Raw genomic sequence first — 26,283 nt, forward strand, 5'->3', positions numbered from 1 at the left:
GACGTGTCAACTCTCCTGGCGTTTTATCTCCACATAACTTCTTTCCACTTCGCTTTTTCTTTGCTTCTTTTTTCCACCGCCGTTGGAGGTTAAAACCACACACACCGCCCAGGAAAGGGGCTCTCTTCCCCCGAACCACACTCTGCATTAAACATTCATTCCCCCTCTAACCCGGTAAACAGCGAGAGGAAACGCGGGCAAAACTGCAAATTCAGAAAACCCTTAGGAAGAGAAAGTGGAAACTGAGGAAGAGAGAAGGTGGGGGAGGGCGGGGCCCGCCTGTCAAGCCCCGGGACCCGAGGAAGGAGTAGGGCCGGCGGGGGAGACCTCGCTCCCCGGCTGCGCCAACTCCCACCGCCGCTGCCTCCCGTCCGCTCACCTCGATCTCGCGGATGTTGTTGGAGGTGACGAAGATGCCGATGCCAATGGGGATGAAGATGAGGCCGATGATGAAGAAGGTGGGGAGCACCGTGCCGGCGGTAAGAATAGGCTGCCATGCCGGCAGCCGTTGCTGTTTGAAGGCCGTGTTATCCGGTCTCCGGTTCTTAGCGGGGCCCCCGGGAGCACACGGGGGCCCACCATCCACTTCATCCTTCGCGTTATAGTTCATCGCCATCGACCCCCCCGGGCGCGGCTCCGCGACGCGCAGGTGGACCGCCCAGCTGACCCGCCTGCTGACCCTGACAGAAGACGCGCACGCGCCGCCGCCGCCCTCACCGCCGCCGCCGCCACCTCGGCTGTAAAGGCGGAAGAGGCGGGACACCCTTCCGCAGACTGCCGCCGACCGGAAGCGGGACTCGGCTGGGCACGCCAGAGGGAGGGAGAGAGGAAGGAGGGAGAAGCCTGAGGGGCGAGGGGAGGGGAAAAGGGAGGAGGGTAGAAGGGGGAGGGAAAAGGCGGACGCCCCCTGATCATTGGCCCTGTGACGACAAAGTGAGGGCCTCTGTCCACAGAGCGTGAAGCTGTGTTCGCGCCTGCGAGGACCCGGCTGGGTGGGGCGAAGAGGCCTCGGCCATTGCGCCACAGGCGCGTCTTCGCTCCGCTCGCGGAAGCTTCTGTTCGCACGCACCTGCCGGCTTCTTTGGTATCGTGGCGACTGCCGTTCCGGGTGGCGGGTCAGACCCGGCCGACTCGGGCCGCACCCGTTAGCCCAGGAGCGGGTGGCTCCGGTGCCAGACAGGTTTTTGTTTCACCTCGAAGCCCTTTCGGAAGGGGATCGGAGCATTGAAAAGGCCACAGCATGAGAGCCTGAGGCTCGTGGGATCGGCAGTATTTGCTTGAGTTGTAAAACCACGACTTTTTCTAATTCAAAAAATAAACCTCCACACAAGGTGCAAGTGTAAATATTAAGTGAGATGCATCATGGGTGACCCTTTTGTCCTCAAGAATAAATCATCTGACTTGGTTAACCCTGTTATCTTGGCTGAGATTGAGCTGTTCTCGCTTGTTTTTCCGCCATTAATAGTCTCCAAGTTACTTTGTACCGTCTTTTCTGAGTCCACGTTTATCTTTTGCACATTGATTTAAGAAGTCTTTTTTCTTTATTTGCGGTATATAAGTTTCGGGTGTACAACATAGTGAATCACAATTTTTAAAGGTTATGCTCCATTTACAGTTATTATAAAATATTGGCTATATTCCCTGTGCTGTACAGTGTAACCTTGTAGCTTATTTATACATAGTAGTTTGTACCTTTTAATCTCATATCCCTACCTTGCCCCTCCCCCTTTCCCGCTCCCCACTGGTAACAAACTAGTTTGTTTTCTATACTATCTGTGAGTCTGTTTCTTTTTGTTATATTCACTAGTTTGTTTTATCGTTTAAGTTCAACATATAAGCAATATTATGCAGTATTGTCTTTCTCTGTCTGACCTATTTTAATTAGCAACATACCCTCCAAGTCCATCCATGTTGTTGTAAATGGTAAAATTCCATTCTTTTTTATGGCTGAGTAGTATTCCATTTTATATATACCACCTCTTCTTTATCCATTCATGTGTTGATGGATACTTAGGTTGTGTCTACAGCTTGGTACATAATTGTAAATAACGCTGCTGTGCACATCAGGGGTGCGTGTATCTTTTCAAATTAGTGTTTTCATTTTGGGGAGATATATACCCAGGAGTGGAATTGCTGGGTCATATCGTATATCTATTTTTAATTTTGGGGGAAACCTCCATGCTGTTTTCCACAGTAGATGCACCAGTTTACGTTTCCACTAACAGTGCAGGAAGCTCCTCTTTTTTCCACATCCTTGCCAACATTTGTTATTTGTGGTCTTTTTGATGATAGCCATTCTGACAGGTGTGAGGTGATAGCTCATTGTGGTTTTGATTTGCATTTCTCTGATGATTCACAATGTTGAACATCTTTTCATGTGCCAGTTGGCCATCTGTATGTCTTCTTTGGAAAAAGGTCTTTTCAGGTCGTTAAGAAGTCTTTTGTAATAAGCTGTAGCTCTTTATTTTACTTTTTTTTTAAAAAGCTAACACCAGAAAAACATTTTAATTAAACTACAGAAACAATGGTTATAGTACAGAATATTCATGAGCAAGAAGATACACCATATATTATAAGTACTTACAAAGTTACGAGCCATCTGTTTGCTTCCTTAACATTTTCCATATTTTAAGTTCATATGTGAAGATGATCAGATTTATCATTTTTGGGGGGGAGAGGCAGAAAAATAAAAGGTGTATTTATCATCGCTAGATGTGCTCGCTGTATGCTCCATTATTTATATTCAAGGCCCAGGTGACTGGAAGTGCAGCTGTCAGGCATTTTAATAAACTGGACAGCCATTTGTTTCTGCTCGACAAGGCATCTTTACACACGAGCAATCAGGAGAAAACAGGAAACAGCCAAGCACTCTGCACTGCAACACGCCACCTTAACGGCTAACCAGCATTATTCAACTGCTACACAACTGCCAGTTTTCAATAGCCAGTTCTTTATTTTACTTTGGATAATTCAAAAAACCTCAAAGTGTGACATTATTATAAAATAAGATTCTGTGCAGACACTTTAAAACTACCAAGTATTTAATGACCCAAGGAAATACTCATGATACAAAAAGTAACTAAATCATAATACCAAAGTAGCATAGGTATGTAGTATAAAGCCCAACTAAAAAGTAAATAGTGGTAACCTCCAGTGACCAGATGGAGAATGTTTATTCTCTACTTTGCAATCTTGTATTTTCCAAAATTTCTGCAATAAGTATATATTTGTAAAAAAAAATTTTTAATTATATATAACCCACATTAAATTGGCATCTTTGAAATCCAGAGCAGAGAGTAAGTCACATCATTTGAAAAAAGTACCCAACATTTATTTTCTTTCAGGCTTTGTCTCTAGTTACTCCTTTTGGAAGGTGAGCTAAGGGAAGGGGAACTAAAAGAGTGTTTGGGCCTCATAATTTGTAATTAAGTGTATTTTCAAAATGACTTCAAGTCTCAGGAGGTGAGTCAATCTACTATTTATCTGGCAGATAACTCACTTGCTTATGTGATGTCATCATCTCTCAAATTCTTAGCACAGCACTGGTAACATAAGTATGTCTATATGTTGTTTTGATCTATGTAAATTTCCTTTCAACCTCAGGCACAAGTGGAAAACGTTCACCTATCAAAGTTAATGGAGGAGCGTTTTGCTAAGTTCCGTTGACTGGTAAATGTATATAAACAACATCAGGCATAATGCAAAAATATAAAGCATAAGGCAAGTTTTCTCTCCCCATTTCTGCCTACATCATTATACCCACTAAATGTGATGGTTCCTTAAGTGGTTTGCCGTTCCAGCATTCTGTGAGAATGGTCAATTATTTTGCTTTCAGGTTTTTATTGTTGTTCTAGTGATCTGAGTGATCATGATATACTTTTTCTGATATACTGTTTCCTTTTTCTTTTATTTATTTATTTATTTATTTATTTATTTATTTTGCGGTATGCGGGCCTCTCACTGTTGTGGCCTCGCCTGTTGCAGAGCACAGGCTCTGGACGCGCAGGCTCAGCAGCCATGGCTCAGGGGCCCAGCCGCTCCGCAGCATGTGGGATCTTCCTGGACCGGGGCACGAACCCATGTCCCCTGCATCGACAGGCGGACTCTCAACCACTGCGCCACCAGGGAAGCCCTGTTTCCTTTTTCTTTAGTACTCTTTGTTCATAGGAAAGATGATTTAACTCCTTGTCTCTTCTTTTCTTATAAAAAGTCCATTTTGACTGAAATATAGACCTTTGTGTCCGGGCCCCTTGTGATTTTAGTAACCTCTAACATTTTAGCAACTGGAATCAAGCAATTTAAATTCTGATTAGGCCTTTTTTGCTCACACATGTTGACCGCCTGCTCCCTGCCCAGCACTTGTTCTCAGGATATAATTTTTAGATGCTGAAGTACTATTTCTTGGTCAGGCAGGAGGAGATAACTCCAGGTTCACAAGGAGAATTTATGAGTTTGTGTTGCAGAAGAAATGGATGACCTTAAGGAAGGTATGCCCAGCTGCTGCCGCCCAGAAGTCTGGCTGCACCAGATGTTTTCTGAGACTGAAGAAAGATTTCCCCGTCAGTTCCCTGAAGCCTCCTCTCTCTTGCCCCCTAACTGCATAAAACTCCGCACTTTAGCTTCTTTGTTAAGTTGGAGCTGAGAGGTCTTGCTCTCTAGTCTCACTTTGGCTAAATGGAATAAACCTTCCTCTATCCACACACACCAGTGTCTCAGTGGTTGGTTTTGGCTGCACATCGGACGCCCAAGCCTGAATTTGGGAGGTTTGGCAACCCTTGTAGAACTGAAAACTTCCTTAGATTTTTAATCTAAAACTTACCTTTTCACATGAGGTCCAAATAGATGAAATGACTTTTCTAGATTCCTTGATATCCTTCCACTTCCTTTCCATCTCCTGTGCTCTGCCATCATAGTAGCTGCTTTACCCACCTAACTTTTTTTCACCTCCACATCATTATCTGTATATGTGTGTTGTAGATGTGTAGTATTGCCAGAATTAATTTGTAAAATAGCTCTATTTAGTTGGCTTGAAGAAAATTAAGTGCTTATATACTCAGAAATATTTTTTTTAAAAACTAACCCAAATGAACTTCAAGATCAGAATATCTAAGATTAATGATTAATGCATAAAAACAAGTTTGTCAGTTTAATTAATACAGACATGTCTTTAGAGTCATTAACATTAAGTATAATACTTTTATTGTACCTAGCTAGGTTTACCAGAAGTCAAATAAGATCTTATTATTCCTGTTACAATATATGTCAACAAGAAAAATAACTTGAATGATGAACCTTTTAAGTAAATCGAATGTAAATGAGATGTAAAGTTTCTTTACCTTTTAAGTTATGTGTTATAAATTTATTAGCTTTTGAAATATTTTATTGTTACTTTGGTTAAGCGAATAAGTATTTATCCACAATGACCTATGATCTTATTTGACTAAGTGTTTTGAAACTTTTTTGATATTTTTGAAACTTCCCAAAGATCAAATTCTAATTGAAATTTGTTTGACTTGTAGCTACCTTTGATGCTTTCTAAAGGGCCCCTGGAACACCTCAAGAGAATTGTTTTCTCTCCTTACCAAGGAATGATATTAAACTAATTTGGACTTATTTGGTATGTTAAATTACATGACAAACATTGTCCGATGAGTGGTAATAAACCTTCTTAGGTTATATTGTATGGGTAAATGTCATTATTATGAATGTCCTAGAGATTATACGAAATTTCTAAAAGTTGACTACGTCCTAGTAAAATGTTGTCAGTAATAATTCTAGTTATTATCTAAATGTTGTTTGCCTCAACAATAACCAGCTTTGTCAACTGCATTGTAATCAGATCTTTAACCTTGCCTTTTTAAGTCTTTTGTCATTTATAGATAGTTACTGATGTACTCTAATGCTTTTGCAAAAGAAATGCTTTGTCTTCAAGAAGATTCATAGAAAGGACTTTTTGACAAATACAGACTTCTGATAACTTTTAGATCATACTGCTGAACTGGGTAAGAAATTAAACAATTCTAATGGAAAAGCTGATGGCTTCATAAAACTCTTAACAGAATATTAAGATCAGGGATTAGTTACATAGGACTGAGGGAGCTGATGAATATGGTTATAATTTTTTTTTTTTTTTTTTTTTTTGCGGTACACGGGCCTCTCACTGTTGTGGCCTCTCCCGTTGCGGAGCACAGGCTCCGGACGCGCAGGCTCAGCGGCCATGGCTCACAGGCCCAACCGCTCCGCGGCATGTGGGATCTTCCTGGACCGGGGAACGAACCTGTGTCCCCTGCATCGGCAGGCAGACTCTCAACCACTGCACCACCAGGGAAGCCCTTTTTTGTTTTTTTATCTGAAATATTACTGGTGTTTAATCTGTGTTTTCCAGATATAAGGAAACCCTTCCCCTCAAGCTATAATTATAACTTATAGCAATTTGGTAAATTATACCTTTATAAGTAGAATTGTAACATTTATCTTTTCTCTCTACCTGTTCTCTCCAGAAATTGGAGACTCTTAGGTTCCCAGCAGCCTTATCAGGTGAATAAGAAAGGCCACCTCCTGGCAGGTGCAGGAATCTCGAGATGTTTTGGGGACTTGAGAAGAGAGGAATACACTGGAGTTTATAGATGTTGCAGGCAGAATCTGATGACAAGCCCTGGACATGGCTTTCCCGGCCTCGATGCCCTTTAAAAGTTTAATTTGAGATTCCTTATAAAAATTTCCAGCACAGCCAACTTAAAAGAGCCTATATGATCGATTACACTTGTGTAAATAATTAGGCCAAATTTATTGAAACCAGACTTATTTTGCAAATAAATTAGTCTTAATTTGGCTATATTTGATAGAAATAACGATAATTTTAGAGAGAAAAAAAATTATGTTTCAGTGGACATTAAATTCTAGAGCTTTGAGGGCTTTTTATATTTACTACCGGTGACGCGCTTTTTCAGATGGCTTCCTTGTTTCTATGTTGCATTACTGTGAAGTTTGTTTCTGAAGCTTATCACAGTAATCTATCTTTGGATGAAGATCATATGCCCCATGACCTACAACCAGAAGATTATGCATGCTGGAAAAGACATCAGATAAAGGACTCTTTACAGCCATGTTGGAGGAGGCCATATTAGGCCTTGTTTCCTGAATAAACTGCAATCCTATTTCTGACACCCAACTTTGACTAACTTAGACCAGCACTACCAGACCAGGACGAGATGAAGATGACATCTGAAGTAGACAGCTGACCCAAGATACTGGACCAGGATTGTATTTTGCTTATGAACCAAATGTATTTATTCCTTGGGCTCATTCATTTGCAAGTTTCAAAAAATTAATCTAGTTGCTGGGTTTGTGGCCAATTACCTACTTCCTGTACTCCTAGATTACCTTGGTAGTTTTCTCCTCTCCAAAGCTCTAATTGGATGGTCCTTAGAAATTTTATTTTAAAAGAAAGAAACCATGCAAGCTACCATTACTGCCAATATTACCAAGTGGGATCTTCTTACCTGGCCAATTTAATGACACCTCCTCTGAACCTGGCCATAAATACTCCTTTTCATTAGATATTAAATATTGGGTGGCTCCTAATGGGACCAATGGATTTGTGGAACAAGTTTATGGCCGTGGCTCTCCCCACGGAAGAGGGGAAGATGGTTGGGAAGATGCACAGTTGGTTTCTTTTGGGCTCAAGATCACCTGTGTGTAGCCTTGGAAACAGCCCGATCAGTTTTCCTAATGGTATGACCATTTGGCCAGTGTATTCATTTCTTTACTTGGAATAGAAGATATCATTAATCACATAGTAGTTTTAACAAAATTTACTGAGCAAACTTTAAATGATAGTTATCCAGCCAATAGCTTACTCAGTTCTGAAGTCTCCATAATGAGGAAAGTGGTCTTACAAAATCACATAGTCCTTGATATTCTAACTGCTTCCCAAGGGGGAACTTGTGATATAATGCATACTGAATTTTGGGGTTTTGTTTGTTTGTTTGTTTAACATCTTTATTGGAGTATAACTGCTTTACAATGGTGTGTTAGTTTCTGCTTTATAACAAATTGAATCAGTTATACATATACATATATCCCCATATCTCTTCCTTCTTGCGTTTTTATACCTGATCTGTCTTCTGATGTAACTCATGACACATATGAAGAATCAAATTTCTGCTCTGAATGATCCTCTTCCCATTTTAGGGGAATATTAGGAAAATGGTTTGATTTAGAAGGATCTTGGCTTAACCATTTACGTAATGACATCATTACTTCTACTGGCAATTTTGATTACAGTTTGTGTAACTTATAAATTGGCAGCTTCTTGCCCCTGTTGTGCTGTATATTACCTACTTCTACTAAGATAATGATATCTAGACAACTTGAAACTACTGATCACATCCACGGTTCTCAATAAATTAATGAACGTGCAAAATGCACATATGAGGTAAAATTGGCATAAGTCCTACTGGACAACTTGGAATTTATTATTAGTTCTTGCCAGACGTCTTACTGGTACAACCCCCTAAAAGGAAAGAAAGAACCAGGCTATTAAGACCCAACATCAAGGGACATGATAGACCCAGAGCATGTAAGCAACCATCCTGACATCAAGGGACCAAATGTTTGATCACCTAATGCTTTCCATCAAAATATTAATGATCAAAAAGGGGAAATTGATGAAATAAAATTCATTATTTTATGGATAGATAAGAAAAATTTGAACATAAAATTTTTCTCTGCCTGTCTGGGCCTCCTCCCTCCCCTTCAGTGTGTGTTGTGCATCTGCATTAATCAGACTTCCTTAGGAAACAAGCTTCCCTCTTAATCTTGTAAAAGGTCAGAATGATCCACTACTCCCTTTGTAGGAGCAGATCTGGATTGTATAAACTGGCAATACTGTACATCACCTGACATATAACCCTTTGTCTCAAAAACTTGGATGACTGTACTTTGACCTCTAACAGATGGAACAGTCCTCAGAGTTTTCTAAAAGATTGCCTCCCAGGTTATAATCCTCAGATTGGCTCAAATAAAATTTACCATTTTGTTCTTAGATTGACTATTGATTAATTTTTCATCGACTGTGTAACAAATTTGATTTCTTGTATTTATTGCATCAGAGATTGATCCAAATTGATTTTAAAGTTGACCTTTTCCTGATTTTTTTTTTTTTTTTTTTTGCGGTACGCGTGCCTCTCACTGCTGTGGCCTCTCCCGTTGCGGAGCACAGGCTCCGGACGCACAGGCTCAGCGGCCATGGCTCACGGGCCCAGCCGCTCCGCGGCATGTGGGATCCTCCCGGACCGGGGCACGAACCCGCGTCCCCTGCATCGGCAGGCGGACTCCCAACCACCGCGCCACCAGGGAAGCCCTCCTGATTTTTATGTAGTGTATTTATTAAACTTTTTCAGTTAGGCATTTAAGAAAATCCTTTTGTTCTCACACTGAGATTCTCTGATTAGCCTGAGGTCATTGGTGTTGTGATGAAGATTTTGCAAGTTCACAAAAAACCACAGTCAGTAAGCAGAAATACAAGTCAAGCAAGATATTTTAATGGTTAATCTCATTAGAGGAAAGACAATGACACCAAAGTTCCTTAGTGGACAGTCTAAGAACTTTGTTTTGGGAAGGAAATAAGGTTTCATTTCTCATAATTCCATACTTTCTTTAAATGAAAGAACATAACTCCAATGAGACCTCAGACTTCATAACTTCCACTGTATAGAACCTCAGTCAATTACATACCATGGCATATAGTTTTCCGTCATTTATCTATTACAGGTGCCATCAATTATAGATAAGGTCGTCCTTTCAAATACAATATTGCAATTTCTTGTTTGACAGCCAACTGACACATGTGTAACAGTGAAATTATTTTTAAAAGGGGAGGGGCCATGGAGGAAAGAGACTTTCATTACTCCATGAGAAAGACAATTTGCCAACAAACAATTGAAATATAATGAGGTCAGTACCATATAAAATGTGTGCACAGGGACTTATAGAGGGTCTGGGGAGGTACCACACCTTATCCTCTTTATGATGTCAAAAACTAAATTGTAAGGAAATTGGTCCTAAGGTCTAAGTGATATTGTGGTTCTCTACCCAGGAGAGAAGAGAATCAAAATTAAAGGGATGTAGAGAAAGTTGAACCTTATACTACACTTATTATTAATAATTTGCAAAACCATATACCCTGGCTGATCATGTTCTTTTTCTAAAGCAAGATCTTAGCAGATTGCCATTGCCTTAGAAACAGAGATCTCTGGCTCCTTCCAATTCTGGGAGATGCCCAGTTTGTTAGCTTATGTAGTCCATTTGTCCCACTGCCTACTTGTGGGAACTGGTGCTTAGCCTCTTTGTGAATCAAAGATGACTGACCACAACTCTCTTGCTATGACAGCACAGACCATCTGGTGATCTGATAAGATGAGGGCCCTTTGTCCTTGCAGAGAGCATATCTTCCCTTAGAATCAGTGATTAGTGATTACTGATTATTGATCTTGTTAAATAAAGATACTCTGCATCTGAAACCTTCAGTGGGTACAGAGGCTTCTGCAGGGGTAGAATCACCAGGCAGGTCAATTTGGTGAGGAAGATCTGGCACAGAACACCCTGCTAAAGGAGCAACCCTTTGGGATTAGGAATCAATAATTAAGTGCCTATAAAACACCCTGCCATTTTGACCATGCATATACCTTGTTCTCAAGGAGGAGAAAGAAATGGGAATAAGAGTCAGAAAGACCAAAACTGAATATGTGTTTACGGTCATGGAAAACTTCTGTGAAGATTAGGAGAGAGCAGTTGGAAGAAGGGATTATATTGTCTTTTGCAAACATTTATCCAGTATATTCTATTCACTGTGAGGAATATGCAAGGCCTGCCTCTGAGAAGCTTACAGTCAAACTAGGGAGACAGCGTTTTACACCAATGCCAGTCAATATAAGGCAGAATGGGACAAATGGACTCCTGAAGAGAAAGAAGAAAATTATTTTATCCTTAGAGATACTTATCTCTGAAAGAGATGTTGGAAATAATGCCAGGGAAAACTAAAGGAGGACTGATTATATTTTTAAAAAAAAAAATGATCTGGGAACTGCAGGGAACTGGGTTCCTACCATCATCTGTGGATCAGGTTGCTGTGCCTGGGACCATGCAGTCACTAGGGTCGCCTCAGCTGAAGACAGACCTCAGTGTTTGACATTTTTCATACGTTCCTTGGGATTCATTGAATACAAATTCCAAAAGCAGACTTTAATGACATTCAGAGAAAGAAAAGAGTTTGGTGCAGTGTGCCCTATTGCCAGCAAACATGGGGCCCAGAGAAGTTGCTCCGGTTTCTCTACCTGGGGGAAAAGCCTGTCCTCACTAAAAGTGACTCTAGCCCAGGACTCAAAGGCAATAATCCATTTGAACGTATATGATGGAAAGCCTGAGACCCCTTCTCCCAGGAAGTCATGAAATAACGGTGCTCTTAAACCATGTGCCCCAATGTGCTCCCCTCCTCCAAGAAGAGAAGCCAAAGAGCTGCGACTATGGGCAAGAGCCCTAACATCTGCAGCTTTCCTGTGGAAGGCATCTTTGGGTAGACATCAGCCTTGCCTGCTTTTTGGAGATGTGTATCTTTAAATAATAGGAGAAACCCATTCCTTTGTCCCCAGTAAGGCAAAGATACATTTGGATTGGCTATGGCAATGGACCACCATTTCTGGCACAAGGCTGACAAATAAAAGAGATCAGAGCACAACCCCACAGTCACCCCCAGAACACTCTGCTGAAACCATTACCCAACTGCCCATGTAGAGGCTGGCTGAGGACTGCTGGAAAACCTCAGGAGCGTTCACTCTACTGAGTAATCTCCCTTTAGAATGACAGCTGAACACAGTGGGAAATAACTGAATGTTGATGGACAAGGCATTTGGGGAGGCTAAAGGGGTGAGGCAAGCCCTGCAAACCAGCTGCGTCTCTTGGTGTCTTGTAGTTTTCATCTCACTAAGGAATCAAACTATGATGTAACTCCAAGGAAAAGCGTCTCTCATTTTGGCAGATCTGCTGTACCACTTCTGCATATTCACAATGAAAAACACCATATCTTAAAGAAAATGCAAAATGCAGAAGGGAAGAGTATTTTAAAGCAAACAATTTTAAGTAAAAATAAAGTTGAATACTCATTTTAAATGATTTTAATTTGATGAATATTATGTTCCAACTCAAAAAAGAATATTGCACAATGCTTTCATATCACAATTGTTATTTTTCTCACTCTGGTGAGATTTTGATAAACATAGTTGGCTTTGGAAATAATACAGAGAATGTCTTAATTGGTTAAATAATTTCAATAGCCTGTGAAGAACTGAAAGTAGGATATTACATTCATAGAAAAAATAAGTACATATCCATAAATTCACTTGGCTGTAGTAAAAAATAATAAACTTCTCATGGATTTAATAAAACTTAAAGGAAACAAAATTGAGAATGCTGTGAAAATAGAATGTAGCTCCAAAATTTTTCAATGCAATCTTTTGCTTTTGAAAATCCATTAAACCTTGCAAGACTTCTAAGAATACCTGATCACATTGTAAGTCTCTTATATTGGAAGAGCTAACATCTGATATTTTTAAAGCAAAATCTAAAGAGATACAGATCTGAATTGTTAAAATAACAAAATCTGTGAATGGTGAGGTAAAATTACCCAAATAACATAAACAAACAAAAAGAAAACAACACCAGAAAATAAATGAATCATGTCATGGCACCTATAAACATTTCTGTGTAAATTTGTGAATCTACGGCATTTTCCCTAAGTAACAAACACAGTTTTCATCATTTAGTTATGGAGTAAATGCTGAAAATTTAAGAAAATAAAATTTTAGTGGTCACTAAGCAAAATTAATTCATGAAACTCTCCCAATTTTTATGAATTTGTTACAACAATTTTTGTCATTTTTCCTTTTTGCCTTCTAATTAATATTTTTAGCAGAGGCGTAAATACAGGAGTCCGGAGGGGCGTATAGGCCTCAGATGCCAGATATGTTTTTTTTAAACTTCCATCTTGCATTTTTGTTGTTTTTAGAATTGTTGCTCATCAAATTCATGAACACACCCTACTTTTGCTATGTTTTTTATTTATTTCCAGGAAAATTCAACCACAGTATAAACAGAAAAGGCACAAACATATTAAAGGCATTGTCTGATACACCATTTACTCCTCGTCCCTGGTTTTTAGAAGCTGTGAATTATTTCAATAGTGTTGGTGTCTCTGTTAATGTTTAAGCTAGATATTCCACACCATGATTTTTTTTCAAATGGTTGTCCTAAGATGCAGTTCATTCTGCACATTTTGTGACCATTCCAGGCATCTAATATCTGGAATATTTCCTCTACCACTAACTTCATCAAACCCTAATATTTTATGACATACCTGAAAAAAATCTTTGTAGAAAGATACCCTCAAAAAACATTCTCCTCTCAAAAAGAAAAGGGCAACATAATGGATTAGTTCAATTATATGCCTTAACCTGGAAACACTGATTATGACTATATTTCAGAAAAACTAATTATTCCATTCAAAACCGATTCTCATTCATACTGATGATTGGAGATTTGCTTATAATAAAAGGTATAGAAATCATGTGAGTCTGGGATGGTGCCAGGATTGCACATGGGGGGTAATTTTTTTCAATTGGATGTTGATATTGGAATATGACTATTTATGATCTTGTTTATTTATTCATTAGATAAGGATATGACTATTTGGTGTTTTCTATTTTCTGTTAATTTTTAATATTCTATTATTTTATTTCAAGACAATTTTTTAATTAATTTAGGTTAATTTTACTCATCTGTCACTCAAATTCCATTAGAGTTTAAAGAAAGGACTTAACCATAGCAGAGGCAGAAAAGAGCTCTGTACCCATCTGAATGACTTGGATCACACCATCACCCTCACTCTGCTTTGTAAGTACCAAATTTCATTATAAATGCAGGAGAAATAAAAACTTTCGATCCAAATGTATATAAATTATTTGTAATATTTTAAATTAAAGTCAAGAAGTATTTAAAGTTTTATCCTCAAGCCTGTTCACTCTTAGTGTAATAAAATTCCCACATGTTCAGAAAGTTATTTGCGTCAGATGCTAGTTTGTGATATATCAGAATATTTTTGCCACCAGAAGTACAAGCATTGGCAAATAGGGAACTTAACTGTGAGTCAAAAAATACAACAATGCTAAATAAAACCCTTTTCTCATAGAAATTGTCTTTACAGTTCAGAAACATTTTCAGAAATCAAAAGCCATAACAATTTTTAAAATCTTCACACATACACACTCTAGTTTTCTTAATCAGTAATGAAAGCCTTGCAGGTCTGTGATGCATTCACAATCATTCATGCTAGGACAAACCTACTATAGCATTTCTTTTACTTACAAAAATCAAAACTAATTTTACATAAAATATAGTTATTTAATTTATAATAGCTGCTGAATATGATTTGCTAATTCCACAGGGTATACCTTAAAACCTAACGTTTCTGTTCCAGAGATTCAGTGTGGATTTCCCTCTGTGGCCTTAGGAACCTGGATAAAGCTGTGGACTGGAGAAAAGGGCCAATAGTATTACTTGTGTGCTTTCTAGTTATCCTTGTGACACTCAGAAGCATTCTTTCTTTAATCTCAGTAAAGTGACATGATACATGATTTCTGCACCTAGAAAATGTGTCAACTCTTCAGTTATCTTTCAGTTATCTTTTTAAAGACCTTATTGAAACATGTCCATATTAACAAAGTCTTTTTTAAAAAAACCCTATACTATTAGGGTTTCAAGTAGATTTCTGATGCATATTTTCACATAAACCTAAATTCAACAGCAGGTCTGACACTGAGACTTGAGTAATGTATGTTTGCTTTGAATCTTTAAAGAATATATTCTCTAACCTATATGTGGTTATAGGTTATCCTGTCCAAATCCCAACTATCAAGAAAAAAAAAACTTATCTATCTTGGGATTTCTCCTATCATATTTTAAAAAGATACTGATAGCATCTAGGTCAGTTTTTATTTTCAGGCTTTCCTTTGGGTAGATTGTGAGAAATATCCTGATATCACAGTCCTTATAATTATAAGTCCTGTACATATAAGTAAACAAGGCAAACAGAAATATAATTGAACTGTCAGTGGAAGGTGTTCCTGTAAGTCTTACTGGTTAAACTCATATAGCTCCTTCTATTAATTTCTTCCATATGAAAACCAATTCATCCAGGGTTTTGGGCACAGAACACTAGAAAAAGCAACTTTAAAAACCGGCTTAAGTATTTAAAATTAAGCTCTTAAGTCAGTGTTATTTGTTAGTGTTGAACCATGGTCAGAAGCACAGCATTGTACAAACAATAATAACACCTCTTCCAGAATCTCCTGCTTTGGATTCACCTCTTGAATTTACCCCAGGAAATATGTAGAGTGTTGTACTTTCTTTTTTTTTTTTCTTTTTTTTTTTTCGGAAATAACAAATTGATGAAAGAAAATAAGTATAGGTTACCATTTTGAATGCACCACTACCAATACTTTGAAGAACTGACAGTGTATTCTACAGATACATGTGCCATAGACTATGAAAAAGGAAACACTTTAGTAAAAAATCACATTACAAAGTGTATTATAAAAATAAATTACACAGCATGTGCCCATGGACCTGAAAGCTTTGCAAAAGGAAGAGAAATTTATTTTGACATAAAGATTGAATTGCTCTCATGCTACGTATTTTTATATTGTCAGCAACACCATGTTCGGTTTTTACATTTGTATCCTCAAAAAAAATTCACTGGAAGTAGAAAGTTATTTCCAGTCACGATCAGTAGCATAGAGGACCTTAGTGATGGTGGAGAGCTGAAGAAATATTATCCGTTCAACAGGGACTCAGAAGTACACATACCCAGTGTGTGCTCGGTTTACCATTTCATCTGGAGTTCATACGTAACTGGTGGATGATGATGCTTTCTACAAAGAGAAGAAAGATATGGCATTTTCAATTAAACTGAGACTCAAATCAGTAGTTTATGTGAGGGTCAATACCATATCATTTCACTAAAAGACCATAGGTGTTAAACAAGAAAACAAACAAAAATAGGTGCATGAGCCCAATAGCTTCTCCCGCAAATCTTCCCTATTCTTGGGTAAGTTCTTTATATTGACATAGGAGCTTTACCCCTAAATTCTTGAAGATTTTTAGAAACCATGCCTAATATTCTAACAATATTCGATTGATTTTCCCCAAGCAAAGCACTGAACACAGTCATTACTATATTCAAGCCCCCTAGTGGAAACCAGACTATTGCCTAGAATTTCTGTTCTGAACGATAGTCACATACTTTTATTTGTTTATGGGTGTAGATTTGAGTTTTAGTAAGGAAATATTCATTATTCCCAAGAAGTCACTAAATACAGATGACTGACTCATTTTTGTCTCTGACTGCTGCTTTTTGCATAATTCTGCATATGCTTTTAAATCTGAATTCATTTTTATAAAAGTAAATAAAAATAGATTCAGAAATAGCAATTAGAACAGTACCAGCCACGATGAGTAATATTTATATTTATTTGATTGATTTCACTTTTAACCTTTATGCCTTTGTGAACATTTATTGTCTTTTTTTTCATTATGTCATTGAGGCCCTACTACATGCCCATCACTGTGCTGGGAATGGAACTACACTGGTGAGCAAAATGAAGCAGGGCCCTGCCTTTGCTCAGATAAAGAGCAGAGGAAAGAAATAACTAAGCCTCAAATGGTTTCTCTGTCTGAAAAATGTATTACCCCCCGGTCAACTAATGTCAATGTTTATGAATAGCGTGAGGAAATTTCCACCTATTATGTTCATGTTAGTCTCAAATTCTTATTATTTACATTTTTTAACATGGATAATTAAGATCTAAGTAAACATTAATTAAAGCTCATTGTGTCACAGACCTAGAGGTTTACTTCACACTGACCACTAGGTGGCGATATTTCCACTCCTTCCCTTGACCTTTCCGAATTGAATTTGGGATAAAACAGATAAAGTAAATACATAAATGTTTTATACACTTAATAATAACTAGCTATGAAGGTTTTCAAAAGCTTTTACGACATGGGTATGATTTTTTACTGTTCCAGAAACCCATAAAAATCATTATCTCGTTTTATCTTTGGAAAATTGTTCTAGCCTCAAATTTTTTCAGGGCCCAAAATTGTATCAAAACCTTCAGGTAAAAACTAAAAACACTAAATAAAATATTATGCAGGTAAAAATCAGGGGCTCACATTAAAATGTTATTTCCCTCTCAACACTTTTTCTTTTTAAAAATTTTTATAGTAGGTTTCAAAGAGGGAAAAAACGTTAGGTCTCAAACCTCCTTAATAGAATTAAAGTATCTTCCCCATTTTCCTCCCTTAAGAGATCATAGGAAACATACATTTAAAAGAGTGAAATCTAGAATTGTTCTTATTGTAGATGTAATTTAGAATGCCTGTGCCTTTGTTTCCTCATTACAAAATGAGGGTATCAGAAATCATCTCTCAAATCCCTGGCAGGGCTAATATTTTTTTACTACAGTACCTTCTTCTCTCCCCTCGAGTGTGTAAACCTCTAAATTCCTAGAGTTGCCTACTCCTAATCCTAGCATTTTATAGTTTCCGTAATAATAATGGCTTTTCAAGATACATGCACCCCAATGTTCATTGCAGCACTATTTACAATAGCCAGGATGTGGAAGCAACCTAAGTGTCCACTGACAGATGAATGGATAAAGAAGATGTGGTACATATATACGATGGACTATTTATTACTCAGCCATAAAAAGGAAAACGAAGTTGTGCCATTTGCAGCAACATGGATGGACCTAGAGATTGTCATACTGAGTGAAGTAAGTCAGGCAGAGAAAGACAAATATCATATGATATCACCTATATGTGGAATCTAAAAAACTGGTACAAACAAATTTATTTACAAAACAGAAATAGAGTCACAGATGTAGAAAACAATTTTATGGTTACCAGGGGGGAAGGGGGGAGGGAGGGATAAACTGGGAGACTGGGATTGACATATACACACAACTATATATAAAATAGGTAACTAATAAGAACCTACTGTATAGCACAGGGAACTCTACTCAATACTCTGTAATGACCTATATGGGAAAAGAATCTAAAAAAGGGTGGATATATGTGTATGTATAACTGATTCTCTTTGCTGTACAGTAGAAAGTAACACAACAATGTAAGTCAACTACACTCCAATTTAGAAAAATAATAATAATAGCTTTTCAGAATTAGTATTTGCTGAAAATACATATGGCAAGAGTACATACATAGAAACAATGTCTTGGCTGGACCATTACATCTTATTATTATTTTTAAGGTAGCAAACTGGTAATCCATGCACGATATATATATTAATGCTATTAATCAGATTATGTTACTAAAAAGACTATCTCAAAAATACTTGACAATGCCAAATAAGAGAGTTTATTTTATTTTATTCAACTTCAATAACAAAATATGGGGTTTAATATTTATGTATATAAAATTTACTTAAAGTAAAACAAGCCCAAGTTATTTTATTTTATAACATAGAGACATATTTCATCTTGTTTCTAAAGACAGTGAGATAAGATCTATATGATAGTGGCTCTATCATGTGAAACTTATTAAGCATATTTGTTAAATCTATGTTTGCTTATTATCTATGTTTTCCCCAAATCTGTAAACTGACTCAGATAAGAATCACCCAGCCAATACACAAACTTATGAGAAATAAAAAAGGTTGTTTTAAGGTATTAAATTTTGAGGTGACATTACACAGCAAAACTATCTGATGCATAAGGAGTTCATGGTTGCCAGCAAAAATAATAATAAAATAAAAATGCTTCGGGGATTAATGCCATTATCTGTGCGTTTTTTTTTTTTTAAGACAGAATTCCCAAGTCCCTTCCTTTTTTTTTTCTATGGTTTAGTACAATAAAATAATGTTATAGATTTTATTGAAGTTACAAAGTCAGTGAGCAAATCTTTTTTCCATCTACTACTCTGTCTTCATTTCATCTCAGAATAAGACCCAAATAAGTCATTTGGGACCTCTAAGGTGACCTAAGTACAATCAGATGTCATTCTGTAATCTAAATTTTACTCTTTTTACAGATACCACTTTTCTGACATTAGTAATCTGTAGAATATATGAGGAAGATTGAGACCAAAGCCACACTTAATTACCACCTCTATCAGCAAACTCAAAAGAGCGAAGCATTTAAATTTGGGGCCCTCTGTTGTGTAGGTATTCAATAACAATTTCCATTTTTCTAACTGGAAGAAGAAAAAAACCCTCTAAATCTTAATCAGCATGTGTACATGGGGACACTGGATTCTTACATATATTTTTATATTAACAGTTGACCAAAGCACTTTTTCCTCTATGTGTTTCTCTCAAGTGTTATCTTGAAGTTTTTTTTCTTGAGAAGCTTCACGTAACACATTAAATACATTGTTTTCATAATATTATTGTGAAATGAATTCATTCTTTTATTACACTAGCTATTAGATAACTTCCATGGAAAGGAAGTTTAACGGATTATCAATTCCTACTTACACTTGATTTCTGACCTTACAAAGATGACTTATTTATCCTACTTGGGTGGTATCCCCAAAACTACTGGCCAGCCAGATGACTTGAGATCCAAAGTTGTATACATAAGACAGGATTTGGGGAGAAATCTGGGGGAGAATGTCTCTTGAGTGCTACAGTGGGGCAACCGGGTAACAAACTGGAATTCTGTTTCCTCCCAGGAGAACCCGTTGGCTGTGGAGTAAGAAAGATGTATTCCCTGAAAAGTCAGTGCCTTCCTCCAGAGCAGTGCCTATGTTTACGCCCTGCCAAGCCTCAAGGGGACTCTTGAGCTCTGAATTTTAAAAATCAACTCTAGTAAATGAGACCACATCACTTTGAAAGCCTCCAAATTCACATACCAAAGACAAAGCAAAGCAGAAGTTCAATTTATAGCAGGACTTTGCATCAGCAAAGGAGGGCTGCTTTATTCACAGGAAACTGTACACCAGCGTTACAGAAAACATTTCCTGTTGGACTCTGCATCAGTTTGGCCGGCATATGGCCTGTTCCCTGTTCCATGGCTCCTACCCCCAGGAGCTCTGCCTGGAGAGCAAGGCACTGGCTTAGGGCTCTGCCTTTCCTCCTCCACCAGCCACCAAACCCCAGCTTTGACCTTGCTGCCTGCAGGGGGGGGTTATCCTCCTGCAAAAATGTCCTCATTCTCTACACCTTTCAGAAGTAGGAGTGCCTAGATATTGTTTACTTTGAAGGTTCATTTTAAGAAACTGCTTCAGTATTCAGTCCTGTTACTATCACATTCAGACGTGAATCAGAGTTCTGATAAAACATCTGTTTTAAATAGGAAATCCAATAAACTTCCTCCTGTTGATTTGGACTTGTATTCTTCTTTTGGATTCAGCTCGGCTAATTAAAAATACTTCCGCTAATCAGTTCTGTCATTTGCTTCAGGAAACTTTGGAATCAGATGATACAAACTCTCTTGAGGTTTCTCAACCACCTAAGAGTTTACTTGCTTCCTTACAGAACACTTTCCACTCCATCATCAGGCCAAATCTCCCCCTCACCCGCCCCCCCAGGTTGCAGGAGTTACCAATCGTCGCAGTTATGATTGGTAGATTTGTTTTCAGGCAAGCTAATTGTTACCTCTCACACAGATTACTGTTCCCCAGATACAAGCAAATTGGAACTGGTGATCCCACAGATAACATTAATTATAAATAAAAACTAAATGGTGGGAAAATAGCTGAGTACCTGAGCCAAGCATGCTCAGGTTCTACCTTTTAGACACAGGTGTTAAATGCTAGATGCTGAGATCAGCTTAGGTTGATCTAAGTCTACAGTTGGTCACAGGGTAGCATGGAATATAACATTATGTGTGAAAATTGAGAAGGGCACTGTGTTTTATAGAGAAGGGTAATGTTCATCAAATTGCTGTTATGAGAACTTTGACACACAGGGTTTCCATGTAGAGAGCTCAATAACTCAAATCCTTTGGCAATATTATTTTGGCCCCTTGAGCGGGTATTTTTAGTCTATGTATGAATATACACTTTGCTCGCTTGCAGTAGTTTACTCGTACGAAATCCTGAATAAGGTACTGGGAGAAACTGAAGGAAGCCCTGGCTTCATCATTAATAAGGAAATGAGACACTCTAAGCGTTGGGGGTTTTCTTGTTTTGTTTTTGTTTTCATCTTCAATAATAGGGATAATTATCTTCTTGACCTCTAAAGTCTAGTTCATTTCTAAACAGCCCTTGGCTTTGCAATTCTGTCCATCACACATACATAATATTAGCACAAGTAGAGAGGCCAAAACTACTTTTACCAGATAAGCAATTAATTATTGGCTCTTAGGAAAAGCATTATGGCAGACTCTTTTAAGTCGCTCACTGAACAAGAGTGAAGCGTCTCACCTTATCACTCTAAGGAGGAATGCCAGAATCATAAAAGATCATAGCTGAATGCTAAGCCATAAGCCAAGGTAAGGTGGTTTGCCAAAGGTTACACAGCCTTCCTCTGATCTCCTGGTCAGTCCTATGTCAGGAATCTAGTCCGTTGTTCAGCAATCCACCTTCTCTCCATGTTCGCCTTAATATCTATCCTCAATCTAAATCCTGCTTATGGGTGGTGGTGTTTGATCCCTTAAAACAGAAGCCTCTCTGATCTATTTTAGAGGGTCCTTCATGAAACTGAAGAGCATGATAAATCACCTGGAACTTTTTCTTTCCTGAAGTGCTTTCATTCTCCTCTGGGGGAATAAGAGAGGATGAGCCATTCGTAAATAATTCAAGTATGTTTGTGCTTCACAGGAAGCTCCCAGAGCCCCTTAGCTCTCCACACGTGTGATAGCTTCAGAGGCAAGAACTCCCCAGTCCGGGACTCCTGGCTGTTTTGCATCCATTACCTGCCACGGAGCCTTTGGAGGGAAATAGCGGTAACTTACACCATCCAGAATGGCAGCACCCGGATTTCCCCTAACTCTGCTCCCTCTTTTCCTCTGTGTTCTCACGCATGATGTGTCAGCACCCTCCTTATCATTCTCACAGATTTGTATTGCAGACTAAGGAAGAAGCAAGAACACCTCTTTCTTCTCCAACTCCCAGCCATCCTCTGACTGTTAGTTTTCTTTCTCTACAGTAAGTACCAAGTTTTTTTTACAGCATTTGCTGTAAAAATGTAAAAAACGACAGGCTTTAAACCCTGGCTTAAGATTCTGAAATAATGGCCTGTCTTGTTCATGGAGGCAAAGTTCTTAAAAGGGAATTTGAACAGAGGACAGAACAACCAGAAGGAAGTGTCGGAGGAAGGGCAACCCAGGGAGAAGAAACAAGTTGAGAGAGTCAAGGGAAGGTCATCTGGCCACTGTGCAGGACATTCTGTGGGCCTGCGGGTGGGAGTCCAGGCGAGGGAAAGGGAGGGTGGGGAGGCAGGGAGCCAGATCACAGAGCCTTGAGTGCCACACCAGGGCACTCAAGCTTTGCACGCTGTGGAAAACGATTGGGAGGGCTTCAAATGGAGGAGTGAGATGATCAACTTGCACTTTGAAAAACAAAATGAAAAATGAATCAGGAAATGTTGAGGCTGGAGATTATGGGATCAGTTGGGAGAGTATCAGAGTCATCCCGATGAGTAGTAGTTAAAACCTCCACTCAGGCAGTGATGGGGAAAATGGAGATGTGGGTGCAGCTGTCTCAGGTGTCAGGGGTTTGACAGGGGTACGAGAGACTTGCTGAATGAGTCTCCTTGGTGGGCGAGGGGGAAGGAGGGGCCTGAAGTCACTTCTGGCTTTCTTGAGTGACTGGGTAGCTCAGGACGTTCCTGCTTAGGTGGAGAATTACAGGAGAAGGAAAAAACTTGGAAGAGGGATGGAGGGGTTGTTGAGAATGGCTTTGAGATGAACTAAGCTGGAGATGTACAGTGCCACGTTGAGTGCATGGTTGGAGATAGGGGTTTGGTCGTCATCAGCATATGGGAGATAACTGAAGCCATGGGAGTGAATTAAGTAACCAGAATGAGCATGTAGTGTAGGCAAATGGCTTTTGAAAAGATAAGAAGAGCAACCCTTAAGATGCATGCACAAGCAACATGGATGGACCTAGAGATGCTCATACTAAGTGAAGTAAGTCAGACAGAGAGAGACAAATATCATATGATATCGCTTATGTGTGGAATCTAAAATATGATGCAAATGAACTTATCGATGAAACAGAATCATGTACATAGAGAACAGACTGGTGGTTGCCAAGGGGAAGGGGGTTGGGGGAGGGATGGATTGGGAGTGTGGGATGAGCAGATGCAAATGATTATGTATGGGATGGATAAACAACAAGGTCCTACTGTAGAGCGCAGGGAACTCTATTCAATATCCTGTGATAAACCGTAATGGAAAAGAACATCAAAAAAAAGAATGTATATATATGTGTAACTGATTCACTTTGCTGTACAGCAGTAATTAACACAACATTGTAAATCAGCTTTACTTCAGTTTTTTAAAAATGCACGCATACAATAAGGAGCCAGCAAGGGAGACTGAGGCAGGGCAGTCAGAGAAGTTCAAGGAATCCAAAGGAGATTAGATGTCTCAGTCACAGAGGGAGAGGCGCATAGCCTCACTCTACTTTCACCCTTACAGAGATCCGGGGTTTATTCTCTGAAAAAACTGACCTAACAAGTTCTGGACCTAGGCACAAGAATGGGCTGAATGCAAGGGAGTGCCTAAACTGTGAGATTCTCCACTTCATCTCCCTGATCTGTTCCCGGAATGCAGGTAGCGTGCCTCAGGAAGGTTACTGGAGGATTTTTCTCTGTAGAAACTACTGGAAGATGCACTTCAGTAGGTAGATAGGTGATAGATAGATAGATAGATAGGCAGACAAACAGGTAAGCAAAAGAAGTAGGAGATAAGAAATCCAGGAAACAGAGGATTCAATGTAGGCAATAGGACCACAGCTCAGCAGCAGACGTAAAGGACAAGCGTTCCAGACTAAGTAGGGAAGCAGAGGGTTGAACTAGTAAGGCCTCCAGGGAAAAGTATGAAACTGATGTGCTTAAGTGTTTGCAAAAATTACTCATAGGTGTTTGGTAGATCTATTGGAGCATTTGGAAAACATACAGATAGATACATAGAAAAGCAAGCAGGCGAAAAATTAAAGCAATTATTCTTTTGAGGGGGGAGCATGGTAAGAGGAAGGAAACGTAATCATAGTACACTACTTGGCTCAGCAGGGAACAATATTTAAATTTACATTGTAAACATAGGAAACATGCTGGCTGCTGATTTATCAAAAAATGTGTGATGCGATCATATTGTGAGGATGGGGAAAAGGGAAGGGAGGAGACATGTAAGAGGACTAAATTCTCAAACAACAAAACAATAATGGGAAGAAAAAGATATCCAAAATTTATCTATTTAGAGTGAGAAATAATTTTCTCTAGGGAGTAGAGCTGAGTTTGGAAAGGGGTGTGAGGTGATGAACAGCTGTTTTCATGTCTTTTAGCACTGGCTTGTATTTTAACTGTATATGAGTTACTTTCACAAAAATCAAGAATAATTAAAGAATCAATGGGAACAGTGGAAGTGGAGGCAGAAAAGGCCGAGCGTTGTGTCAGTGGCTCCACCAGGCAGGCAGGGAAGGGGTCAGGGGCAGTAGCTCTAGAGGACTGCATGGCTGAAGGAAAACCTGTGCTGAAACGGAAGAGGCCAGAGCATACTTACATCCTGTGTGGAGGTAACAGGTGCAAAGGAGAAGCTGAAAGAGCCGAGGGTGAGGAGATAACCAAGGATGAGACTGGAGGAGGGAGTAGTGGGGAAACACTGACCATCGGCTGGGTTAGGGAGGTTTGGGAATAATGCATCCCTGTTTACAGGGAAGCCCTCTCTGTGCTCATCCTGTTACCTCTTCCTCTCTCTCTCTCTGCCCTCCTGCTGCCCACATAAACGTGCCCTTCTCATCCAATATCCCTGGAGTTTTCCCAATCAGGAAAGTTTTGCTCTCTCCCCAGTATTCCAAATCTATGAAAGGGATGAGAAATTCAAATCTTTGTTCATCTCCCATTCTCGGACAGGTTTTTGTTTCCCTGAAATTATACTCTTCCCACACTGCACATCAAAGCTATGTCTTCGCTTCTTTCTTAAAGACATTCAACTAAGAGATCTGGTAACACCCTACCCTTAACGAGTACACTAAAATCTCCAGACAGCCCAACTGTTCCCCGTTAACCTGTCCTCAATGAAAATATAATAAAGATGGTAGTAGAAACTGAATGACTCTGTTTAAGCAGGTGACCTAGACAGGAAAGTCATTTTCAAGAAATGATAAATACCTTTTGGGCCGTGTCCCATCTTGGAATGTTTCTGGTACCATGCATGCTACATGGCCACCATCGTAGAATGTGGAAACAGCCAACACACAAAAATTATTCTCAGGAGAGTAAGACCAGGGCTGCCTCTGTAGCTGTGTGGATGGGGCCCTGTCTGTCCCCAGACGGAGCCGTCACACTGAAATCTGTGGAAATGGCACCCCTCCCTCCCCAGGACGGGACCTGACAGCAGCTGTTCATAGCTGCCCTAGTGAGACCCCTGCTATTTCACTACACAGTACTGTTTCAGGATAGGGAAAAGACTCTAACTTTTTCATCCCATTCACTCTTATAAAAGCACATGAAACTGCATCTTAAAAACATGATATACTCACACATAGAAGCCGGAGTTGGAGTGCATTGAATCCTCCACCTCCAGTCCTCGGTGGCTTTCATTTCTAATATGTAGTTTAAAACCAAGCTAGCCAATAAATGTGGAGTTGGTTCTAAAATTACAAAGGAAAACTGCCACGGCAGTCGCAACTTTATCATTTCTGAAAAGCGAATATGTGTCGTGCCGTCAAGTTTTCTTAGCAGTTGTCCTTTGCAGGTGGCTGTATTCCAAGATCCAGATGTATAAGCATCCTGTCCACTCACGGTTAAGCTCTTACAGCCTCTCCCTGCAGAAGGAATGAGCTTCCGGGCAGAACCGACATAAGCATGGTGTGAGCAGGTAAAAAAGCAAAACAGCAGCAGTGACACTCGATTAGGAAAAGGGTCACTGAAGAATGGCAGGTAGTATAAAACAGAGCACAGTGTTTCGTTCTCCTGACACCTTCGTTTGCTGAAATACAGCATGACAGTAACACTAAATAGGCTAAATGCCAGGGAGGCATTTG

The 26,283-nt window shown here is 39.3% G+C and overlaps 1 protein-coding gene across 2 annotated transcripts in view; it reads right to left on the reverse strand.

Moving 5' to 3' along the window:
* CDC50A (cell division cycle 50 P4-ATPase accessory subunit A) overlaps window positions 1-726 on the reverse strand; it is a 42,744-nt gene extending 42,018 nt beyond the window's left edge. Inside the window, exon 1 of one of the 2 annotated variants that reach the window (XM_007456597.1) lies at window positions 380-721. In XM_007456597.1, coding sequence (XP_007456659.1) covers window positions 380-616 — 237 coding nt within the window. In that variant the 5' untranslated portion in view covers window positions 617-721. Of the gene's footprint in view, window positions 1-379 lie in introns of both variants that reach the window. The other variant, XM_007456598.1, reaches the window with a different exon arrangement.
* Window positions 727-26,283: the final 25,557 nt, after the last annotated feature.

Source organism: Lipotes vexillifer, unplaced genomic scaffold, assembly GCF_000442215.2.
Source record: "Lipotes vexillifer unplaced genomic scaffold, Lipotes_vexillifer_v1.1 scaffold1226, whole genome shotgun sequence".
In the NCBI taxonomy this organism is placed as follows: Eukaryota; Metazoa; Chordata; class Mammalia; order Artiodactyla; family Lipotidae; genus Lipotes; species Lipotes vexillifer.